This window comes from Anthonomus grandis, chromosome 2 (assembly GCF_022605725.1).
Source record: "Anthonomus grandis grandis chromosome 2, icAntGran1.3, whole genome shotgun sequence".
Lineage (NCBI taxonomy): Eukaryota > Metazoa > Arthropoda > Insecta > Coleoptera > Curculionidae > Anthonomus > Anthonomus grandis.
In genome coordinates, this window is record NC_065547.1 from 11388497 (window position 1) to 11400096 (window position 11600).

An 11600-nucleotide genomic window follows, 5' to 3' on the forward strand; every position below is an offset into this window, starting at 1 on the left:
TCTGGAAATTAGAAGATCATGCGTTTCAATTTTGTTTTTAACAGAATTAAGGTGTTGTTTGTTGTAATTATTAGGGACAGAGTTATGTCTCTCAGAGTTAAGAAAATTAATTATCTTTGATCGTAAAATGTTTTTGTTAGGAATATTAACAGACTGAATGATGTTCTCAGCCTCCACTGCCAGGACCTCTCTAGTGTTTTGATTTATTTGTTGCGAAAAATTAAATTTTAAATTTAAATTTAAGATATTTTCCTCCTCGGGGGTAAAAGAAACCTTAGATAAATTAAGAAGACGTTTATGAAACAAGTTACTGTTGCTCTTACCCAGCTCCCGCTTCTGCCCTATATGGTCAGGACTCTTTGGCCTTTGTGAAATTCTTAAGTTGTACAATTTCTTACTAAGCCTACGGTATGTATTGGCACCAAAATCTTCTACATCTTCTCTCAATTTAGAATCCAAGGATAGAAACTCCGCAAAGGACAACGTTAACGTTAATGTAAAATATAAGTACTTGAGTTTAGAATTGACTCTGTTGAGTGTTTTGTAATGTTGTTTTATTTCCTCCTTAATCCATATCCGTCTTCCCATGTTTAAAGCTCTCTCTGAAGATGGAGTGTGTGAGCCGAATCTGATGTTAACGAACTTCGGCGTTAAACCTGATTTTAGGCAACTTTGTAGGAACCAAATTTTCAGTAAAAGGTTCTTTCTTGCAATTAGGTGTTTTATAGTTTTATTGTAGTTACGTGTGTTTTTCTGTTTATTGTAGGTCTGATGATGCTTTATTAGCGAAACATGTTACCTGATTAATTAAAAAGATATTTTGAGACTGAGACTTAGAGTTTTAATTTTTTCTCTAGTTACGTAGGTCTCTTTGAGATAATGGACGAGTTCTTTCAAGAGTGCTTCAGGCAGAATGAAAATCCAAGAAATATAACACATTGGAGGATTACCAGCAAGTATTCAAACTTATGAATAGGAATCTTAAATTAGATTGTCGCTATGCAGAAATAAGTGATATCTATAGATTTCGTCGTGACACAGAGAATAAACCTAATAATAATAATAATTGAAATTTTTAACTTAGCAGATACATACTAAAAGATGCTAAGGAACTTAGAGGAAACATTTACATTTCTCAAGACTGCGAAGTTCAGAAAATCTTGTGAAAATATTTAAAGCTAGCAAGCGAAAAAAACCATACAGCATTTATAAAGAAGAGCCTTAATTGAGAAAATTAGTGGGACAAACGAATGTGAGAAATTTCGACCTATAAACATGGTCCCACCCTATGAAAAGCTACTCGAGATGTGTGTGAATGAACAAATTGTAAACTATAGAGGGTGATTCAAAATTAAGTGCAAAGATTTCAATGGCATATTTACCAGCCAAAAATAAAAACTTTTTTATATATAAACGTATGTCCTAACTTGCTTCGTTTTCTATATACAGAGTGTAAAAGTTTTTTAATAAAATCGGTTTTTTATCAATTATTCAAAACCTCTCAACCGATTTAGATAAAATTTGGTAGGCATATTTGTCGTCATAAAGGCCCTCCTTTGGTGGGAATAAAATAAATTTATTAATTCCAGTGGCGTTTCAGGGGGCTACCTGCTTGATACTTATAGGTAAAATTACAATACGCCACCGCTTTTTTGACAATTTATTTTTTTTAGATTAAGCGGTCAATAATATAGCTTTCTTGCCTCTTGAGCCTTACTCGTATCTAGCTTTGTTTCCAGGAAAAAATCAAAATCTGTGCCTGGCCCTATTAAAACAAATAATAAATTACTGATTCTCGCATCGATTATTGAGATTCATTTAATGAATTATTCAATTCAGGTTGTGCCTGCCATTTTCGTTGTGGCGTTAAAGTTGTTTGGGATGTTGTTGGCTAATGCGAAATTATATGCTAGGCGGCGAAGTTCAGTTCTTGTGACCCCATAAAACAACTTTGCCATTTTTAACACATGACTTGCTATACTCTTTTCTTGGTCTTTTGAAAAAGTAGAATGACGTTCCATGTAAGGCCCACTTATATCACGTCCTTCATCATAGTCCTTCTTTCTTTTGCGAATGGTAGATTCAGGAATTCCAAACCTCCTTCCGGCATCTCTAATTGCGCCACCATTCTTGACAAATTTTAATGCCAATTTCATTTTTTCGGTATCCCGGGAGCCTTTATTTGATTTGCGATTATATTTTGGCATCTGAAACAATCAACAAAAAAAACATTGTATTTCAAATAGAAACGTATCATCCATTTTTTCTCTAAGAGACCAAACGAAAACAAAACAAAGGTAAAAACACAAAGTCACGGTCTCATCAAATCCATATAATTTTTTAAATGCTACACGTGTTTCGCTCCTATCGGAGCATCATCGGGCCTAACAAATACATTAAGATATTTTTCACAAAAAGAACGCTTATAAAACTCATTACCTAGACCTACACAGATCACATTACAATTAACAACAAAAGAAAAGCTAGGTTAAGTTAACAATTCCCACCATAGATAAATTATTTATTAAAATATTTTTGTGGTATAGAATGGAAATGATCTGGAATTGGCGGATTTCCTCATTTCTATAAACTCTCTTCACGCAAATATCTCGTTTACCATTGAAGAAGAGAGAGATGCAATGTTACCTTTTTTTGATGTTCTTATTTCAAAAAATACCAACAAACTTGAATTTGAGATCTACCGCAAACCCACCACTATGGATAGTGTCATCCAATATTCCTCAAACTCCCCTTATTCCTACAAATTTGCCTCTTTTAAATCCCTTTTCTATCGCCTTTTCAACATTCCCCTTTCTAGAGAAGCTTTCCTCGATAAACTAAATATAATTAAACATATTGCTTTTAATAATGGTTTTTCCACTTGATATAATTAATCGCCTTTATTCTAAATTCTATAATAAATACAAACTTACTTACAACTTAATCCATCTTAATAATGAAAATAGTCATCTTTTTAGATCAATGTCATTTTTTGGTAATATTTCTTTTCAGCTTGCAAAGTTTTTTAAGTCTACAAATCTTACAATTGCTTTTAAAACTACAAACAGTTTAAAAAGTCAGCTAGTTAGTACAATAGATAAGGCAGATTTCTTTTCAAAATCAGGGGTATATTCATTAAGATGTAATGACTGTAATGCCATTTACATAGGGCAATCGGGAAGAAAAATTTTTACCAGAATAAAGGAACATACAAGTTTGGTGGACAGGTATAGGGATACTGACATGATCGAAACTAAATCGGCGTTTGCAAATCATTTATTGGCCTCCTTACAAGGTTTTTATTTAACTCAGGGAGCGGATATTTTGCATGAGTGCTCAAAAGGCAAAAAACTAGACTTGTTAGAAAAAATGGAAATAACTAAAGCTAAGAAGAGCCCTATCCTTGTGTGTGTGAACGATATTTTCACGTTTGAACCTCACCTCATTTATAACAACCTCTCTTAAAAAGTCTTTTTTTCTTTTTTTTTTCTTTTTCGATGCTTTCGACGGAAAGCATGTACGCATAATTCCGCCAACAGGAAGTGGATCACTATACTGGAACTACAAGAAATTTCATAGCATTGTCCTCATGGCTGTTGTGGATTCAAATTACGAATTTATAATGTGTGATGTGGGAGCCTATGGAAGCATTTCAGATGGTGGCGTAATTTCCAGCACTAAGTTTTATGAAAGATTAAGTAACAACCGTCTGTATTTCTCTCCCGATGAAAATCCAAAAGGTAGCACCTCCGCGCTTCCGTATGTATTTGTGGCAGACGAGGCCTTTGCATTAAGGCGAAACTTTTTGAAGCCATTCAATAAGAAACAGTTGAATTGAGCGGATGATATTCAACTACAGATTGTCAAAAGCAAGAAGAATCGTCGAAAATGTCTTTGACATATTGTCAAATAGATTTCGAATTTTCCATTCTGCCACAAATTTGAGAGACACTAAAAATGTAAATACCTTGGTCCTGACATGTTGTTATCTCCACAATTTCTTGAAGAGGCAGTCTTGATTGCTTCGTTTTGCATAGTTTTTTCTTTATGAATTATTTATGGATTATTTAAACACTTACCGCTCCCTTATTGTCACTGTCGTCATCCATGCTGCTCACATTAGTTTGGGTGAGCTGTTGATCGTTAAGGAATGAAAGAAGATCATAATACCATAGTGAGGGTGAGTATATTTCTTCAGTTCCTGCTCCACTCCTCTCACTGCCCTTGACTCTGTTAACTTCCTTGTTAAAAGTTGAGCGCAGGCTATTAATTTTAGATTTTACCATCGCCTTTGTTGCTGCTTCGTTATATTCTTTAAATTTTTCCAATAGGAGACTGTAAGCAGTCTCCCTGATATTAACATTATGATAGTTTTCTACAATAAAATCGTGATCTTTTTGTCGCGGAGTAGCGTCAATTTTTTACGAGAACTGACTACGTGATTACAAGCATGAAGCGTTGTTGTTTACACATAGGAATTCTAAGAATTGAAATGAAACAAAATAGGTCTACCGCTCCCGTCACTTGTCAGTCTCCGTTTCAGGTTTCCTATCAGTTATTACTTTTTACACATAGGAAAAACGGACAGTTCCACTGAAACTGAAACTGAAATGAGAATTGAACTGATCGTGTAAAAGGCCCTTTATACTGCAGTGCAGAGCCGCCGAGTTCTATGGTGCTCTGTGCTGTAGTATAGTAAGTAAATACGCTTCCTGGAAGACGTAAGGATTAGTGTCACTCCAATAACGACAATTTTGTCTATGAACATTACCGTTGAAAAATGTACATTCATCACTAAAACAAGTTTACTTAGTTGTAAGTCGTAAGTATTTAGATAATTATTAAATGTACCACCATTTTGTAGTATGTAAAGATATTGAATTTATATTCTAGGGTTATAAAGTACTTGTCAGGAGCTTCAAAATGATGTGCCACAAAACAACCCTGTCCATTTAATTTTTTTTTGAAGATGGCGCCGAGCATCCCATCTTCAAATTTTTATGTGTCAATTTTGCTTTAAAACATAGTATTCATTCATCAATTGGATTGCCTCAAGTTTTAATATTTTGAATAGATCCGTTCAAAAAATAAAGAGGGGAGAGCATTGAAGAAAAGCACTGTATAATGAATTAACTGTAAAATTTTGACAAATAAACGTATTTTATTACATAATTTTTTTCACGAAATAATAAGGTCGTGATTAGTAGAGAATATTGTTGAAACGTATTCATCACATGATTTTAATGTAGTTTTAGAGATTTCTCATATTAAGTCTATTAGTGTCGAGATATCTTGGAACGTGAGTGCCTTATACTGGGGAATATATATATTAATATTTTTCGGTAAGTCATAAAAAATTGATATTAATACTTCAGGAATATTCCAAACACAAAAAAAATTTAATTTTTTAGGCTCTTTTGGTTAAAAAACCAAAAAAATGCCAAGACTTATTTATTATTTATATTTCGAAAAAAGTAGCATCAATTACAAAAATAAACACTAAAAAATGTCTCACACATTTCCAGAAATGTGACTATTAGGGATTGATGGGTTTTCCAGACTTTCCGCCACCAAGTGGTCATTTTTCCAAGCGAGTCTTGTGATTCTCCATTTTATTCAAGTTATTTTATCCTTCATATTTATCACATTACAAATATTTTATTATTTTTTAATAACCATGATAGCACCAAAATTTACAGAATAAAATACTATTTTGCTAGTACCCTACTTTCTTAGATTTTAGATTCAAAAATTGCACCTCCAGAAAATTTGGTTTTGGATAATTTTCTCATGAAATTTTTCTAAGGATCATTTTTTTAGCACTTAAAGTTTAGAGTTTACACTTAAAGAAAAAGCATTTTCTAAAGAATAATTTGCTATATGAAACATTTCTGTGGGCCTAATATTTTCTAAGCTACAGCCAGTTTTGCTAATTGATAATTTGGCAATTCCTTCACAATATTATAATGTCCTCTACAGATCAAGTTTGTGTAACAAAAATTATTGTAGATTAAAACTTGGCTCCAGTGCAATAAAAATCCTGTCTTGAGCTAACTTTTTTACTATAAGTTTTGAGGCACTTTTTCAACTTTGGAAATTTTCCTCAAGAAAATGCGTTCCCTGAGAAATCATTTCTCATATGAACCATGTCTGTAAATCTTCTAAACATTTCAACAATCAATCTAAACATTTTACGGTCTATAACCAGTTTTATCTACTGAGACCCCAACCTTGCCAGATTTGAAACAAATTATAGGGTTATAAAGTACTTGTCAGGAGCTTCAAAATGATGTGCCACAAAACAACCCTGTCCATTTAATTTTTTTTTGAAGATGGCGCCGAGCATCCCATCTTCAAATTTTTATGTGTCAATTTTGCTTTAAAACATAGTATTCATTCATCAATTGGATTGCCTCAAGTTTTAATATTTTGAATAGATCCGTTCAAAAAATAAAGAGGGGAGAGCATTGAAGAAAAGCACTGTATAATGAATTAACTGTAAAATTTTGACAAATAAACGTATTTTATTACATAATTTTTTTCACGAAATAATAAGGTCGTGATTAGTAGAGAATATTGTTGAAACGTATTCTATAGCACCAATACTAGATTCATTTTAGGTAATGGCCTCTTATTTCTCCGAATCCTCCTTCTTCGTAAAAACCGGTGTAAATTTCCTGCTACGCCAATACGAAAGTAAACCTTTTGTAAACATGACAATTTACAATTATTTACATAACGCCACTGATCCGGTTTTAAAGGCCGCAAGAGCCCTGGCAAGCGGACTGGTTCCATCTACGAACGTCGGAGTATTAAGTCAAGTCAGTAATGAAACAATTTCCATAGACATCCATTATCGTGTGGTGATTTTAGATGTACATGAAAAATGAATACAACATAACCGTTTCGATTGGAACGAAATATGGAAACGATGAGTTCTTCGCGATCCAGAATATTGATGGTATAGAGAGCGTGCCGACATTCAAGAGGTGTAAACCAAAGTTCAATAGAACTTCGGAAACTACTCTGTTTCCACAGTTTTTAAAAAAAGGCGGAAAAATCAATGCGTGGAAAGCGGTGCTTTGTATGGCAGTGGATGCGGTTTACGTTAGTAAGTCTTTTTTTCAATAGTTGGTAATTAATAAACAAATTCTCTTTAAACAGGTGAGGCTAGTCGATATGGGATGTCTGGATACAAATATGAAATTCCCCCAAGTACTTTTAATAGAACAAAACCGGATTATGAGGATTGTTATAGGGGAAACCCGGTTTTGCCTAATGGGTTGGCCGATGTATCCAGTTGTTACAGCAGTAAAGTTTTTAACTTTTTTTTTAAATATGTTTTTGAGTTTTTTTTTTAAGATTATCCTTTTGCTGCAAGTTTTCCTCATTTTATGGTCGCCGAACCGATCGTGTTTAATAAACTGAAGGGATTGAGACCCGAAGAGGAGAAACATAAGTCGTTTTTGTTACTGGAAAAGGTAACATTTGAAAAAGTGATTTTTCTGTTTTTGTCGATTTAGTATCTTCTGAGATGGAGGGGGGGGGTGTTTTATGTCATCGAGTTTGAGGGTTTCAGAATAAATTGTAACATGTTTGTATATACCTTTAGGTAAGAGGGTACTCTATAAATAATTGGTTGAATCATTTGGATTTCTATATAAAAAAATTGATTCCGTACCAAGAGCAATTTTAGTTTTGGGTAATTTTTACACTACAAAGTTCTATTTTTTTAAAGAGCATTTCCACACTTTTTAAGGTACTTAAGTGACATTTTCATTCAAAGAAATGGCTTTTTTTGAGGAATAATTTCATATATTAACAACTTTTATGGCTCTAACACGTTCTGAGCTATAACTATTTTGTTTACCAAAGAATAAATTCTAAACTTTAATTTCTTATTTATTTTTGGACATTTTTCCATATACCTTTCAATCAAATTTCATCCATATACCTTCCAAACAAACATATATTGGAAAATTCTGAAATACGTCTCTAATTGAAGAACATATGGACAAATTCTCAAATTTCTGCATCAACTTTTTTTTCAATTTTAGGAATTCAGAAAACTTTTTAAAAATGAAATTATCCTTTCAGAAAATCAGTTTTTTTTAAGCTTAGGATAAAAATATAAACTTTACCCTGAATTATATGTCTAATCAAAATATTTTGAGAATATGTGGATGCATTTTCAAATAAAGGGCATTAAGTGCTTTTTCTCAGAAAAAAAATCCAGAATCCTAAAATACAGATTTTCTGAAATGTTTTTACATTTTTGAAAAACTATGAAATACGTGTCTTATGTTAAATCATTTGGAGAATATTAATATAAGAAAATTTTTTAATTTTTGCATTATCGTTTTTTTTTTAGAAAAAAATATCATTTTTTGAAAAAGCATCATTAGTTTTCAAAAAAAAAACCGATGATCCAGAAAAAAGAAATCTTTTCAAAAATCCAGATTTTCTTCAAATACTTTACATTTTTGAAAAACTGTGGAATACGTGTCAAATATTTAGTTTTGTGGAAAAATTTTTAAGCTTCCTTCTGCATCATCTTTTTCTTTTGGATTATAGGTATTTGGTAAATTTTTTGAAAAAAAACTTTAAAAACTTATAGTAGGTTTACAAATCTGGTATCAAAATATTCAGCAGAAAACTTTCATTAATTACTCAGAAATCTTCCATGACAAAAAGCTTTCCAATTATCAAGGAACTTATAGGAAATCATTGGACATTCGTGATCCTTGTCTTGGAATCCTTAAAATAAAACCTGTTTTTGAAAAAAAAAATTACTCCACAAAACTTTTTAAGGTTACAGACAGTAAGTGCAATTTTTCCAAAAAAAAAATTCCTAAAATCCAGATTTTCTAAAATACATATGCATTTCGGAACGACTGTCAAAATACTACATATTAATATGCTGCAACTGACTAGGGCAAATTAAGTGGACACATGATTTTAATGTAGTTTTAGAGATTTCTCATATTAAGTCTATTAGTGTCGAGATATCTTGGAACGTGAGTGCCTTATACTGGGGAATATATATATTAATATTTTTCGGTAAGTCATAAAAAATTGATATTAATACTTCAGGAATATTCCAAACACAAAAAAAATTTAATTTTTTAGGCTCTTTTGGTTAAAAAACCAAAAAAATGCCAAGACTTATTTATTATTTATATTTCGAAAAAAGTAGCATCAATTACAAAAATAAACACTAAAAAATGTCTCACACATTTCCAGAAATGTGACTATTAGGGATTGATGGGTTTTCCAGACTTTCCGCCACCAAGTGGTCATTTTTCCAAGCGAGTCTTGTGATTCTCCATTTTATTCAAGTTATTTTATCCTTCATATTTATCACATTACAAATATTTTATTATTTTTTAATAACCATGATAGCACCAAAATTTACAGAATAAAATACTATTTTGCTAGTACCCTACTTTCTTAGATTTTAGATTCAAAAATTGCACCTCCAGAAAATTTGGTTTTGGATAATTTTCTCATGAAATTTTTCTAAGGATCATTTTTTTAGCACTTAAAGTTTAGAGTTTACACTTAAAGAAAAAGCATTTTCTAAAGAATAATTTGCTATATGAAACATTTCTGTGGGCCTAATATTTTCTAAGCTACAGCCAGTTTTGCTAATTGATAATTTGGCAATTCCTTCACAATATTATAATGTCCTCTACAGATCAAGTTTGTGTAACAAAAATTATTGTAGATTAAAACTTGGCTCCAGTGCAATAAAAATCCTGTCTTGAGCTAACTTTTTTACTATAAGTTTTGAGGCACTTTTTCAACTTTGGAAATTTTCCTCAAGAAAATGCGTTCCCTGAGAAATCATTTCTCATATGAACCATGTCTGTAAATCTTCTAAACATTTCAACAATCAATCTAAACATTTTACGGTCTATAACCAGTTTTATCTACTGAGACCCCAACCTTGCCAGATTTGAAACAAATTATACACTTTACCTATTCTTGGATATTTTTCCATATAACCTCCATACTATTTAACGTATTTATTTAACGATATTTTATAGGTGAATTCTATGATTAAAAAACTTGGTTCCAAGTTAATTTTTTAACGGAATTTCCCTTCTTTTAGATTCACTTTCAAGGTACTAAAAAAATGCGTTTAATCAAATAACATTTTATTCTTTGGAGATCTTTAAATATAAAACGTATACGACCCAATTGTATCAATGGAAAAGTTCTACAAAAGATGGTTTCCGAATAAATTTAGTACCTTTTTAAGGGAATTATTTAACTTTAAGAGGATCGATTTACTCTTCAAACTATGTGGGATAATATTAAGAAATTCAACAAAGGAGTACTACAATCCTGAATGGCTTTACTTATTCTTCAATTTCTATACCTAAATATATCTAAACTATTTTCTCTTTAGATGTCTGGGATTCCGATGGGAGGCAGAGCCATTTTCCAAATAAATGCAATTTTTAAAGACATGTCTGGCTTCAGTCCAGAATTAAAACGATTTAGCAACATGTATCTGCCATTCGCCTACGTAGGATACGTAAGTTACCTCCCTAATATTCCAATACAATTTTAATTTCATTTATTTGCAGGAAGTCGAAGGCCTGCCGTGGCACATCTACAGTTTTCTCTACATTATGACCCAAATAGTGCCAAATACACAATTCTTTATGTCGCTTATTTTTATGGCTTTGGGCATTTATTTTCTATATGTTTTTTATAAAAGCATAAGGAAACCGAAGGCTCTTAAAACCGTCTGTGAGATAAAGGATGAAAATGAGAAGTTTATTAAAATTTAACAGCAGCAGAAAAAAAAGCGGCTTTTATTTATTTAACTGAAAATTCAAAATGCCATGAGATGTTCAGTGAAACAAACAGGGGTTCCAAAAGTTTCAAGGTCACTGCTTTCTGCTACTTGTTATTTAAAAATTATTCCTAATATGATTATAGAAAAGTTTGTATCCGAGAGAATATCTAGGATATTTGTCCATCTCTACTCGAAGAAAATAAAACAAGTGGTTTTTAAATAATTGTTACAATAATACATCAATTTCTTTATATCAATCTACACAGCACTGGTACATTCATACTTACATGAAAATAATGCAAGTGTGTAAAAAAACGAACAAAAAAAAACCCAGTTCAACGAAGAAAAAAAGCGTATAATTAACACGGAACTATGAACAAAAAACGCACACGTTCAAACTTACTTATCCGGAAGTTGTTGTTACATCAGTCCGATCCGATTTGACTTTTAAGTACGCTCGACATTAAATTAATAAATTACATTAACATAAAAAATGCCTTACCGGAATGTCACTGAATCATATAATAATAAATAAATAAAATACTGACAAAAAAAGCGAATTTAATCTGGAACATGGGCATGGAGATCATGGTCTGCAAAGAACCCGCAGAAAAATCTCCCCGTCAATTATTGATTGTTTTACTGCTTTAGGTTCATTTTTGATCTCAATTTCCTTAAATTTAAAAAAAGAAATCAATGATTTTTCCCACTAACGCCTAATCGTTACGTAGTTTTTTAATGTATGCATGATATTTTTTTTAAAGGATAACACGTAAATGTTAGATGCCTA

General features: G+C 31.7%; 1 protein-coding gene across 2 annotated transcripts in view; it reads left to right on the plus strand.

The window, feature by feature from the left end:
• The window catches only part of LOC126747221 (lysosome membrane protein 2-like), a 28894-nt gene extending 18075 nt beyond the window's left edge, over positions 1-10819 (plus strand). For both annotated transcript variants that reach the window (XM_050455732.1, XM_050455738.1), the window contains exons 5-10: positions 6621-6821; positions 6874-7111; positions 7165-7311; positions 7363-7481; positions 10415-10543; positions 10596-10819. In XM_050455732.1, coding sequence (XP_050311689.1) covers positions 6621-6821; positions 6874-7111; positions 7165-7311; positions 7363-7481; positions 10415-10543; positions 10596-10802 — 1041 coding nt within the window. In that variant the 3' untranslated portion in view covers positions 10803-10819. The remainder of the gene's footprint in view (positions 1-6620; positions 6822-6873; positions 7112-7164; positions 7312-7362; positions 7482-10414; positions 10544-10595) is intronic.
• Positions 10820-11600: the final 781 nt, after the last annotated feature.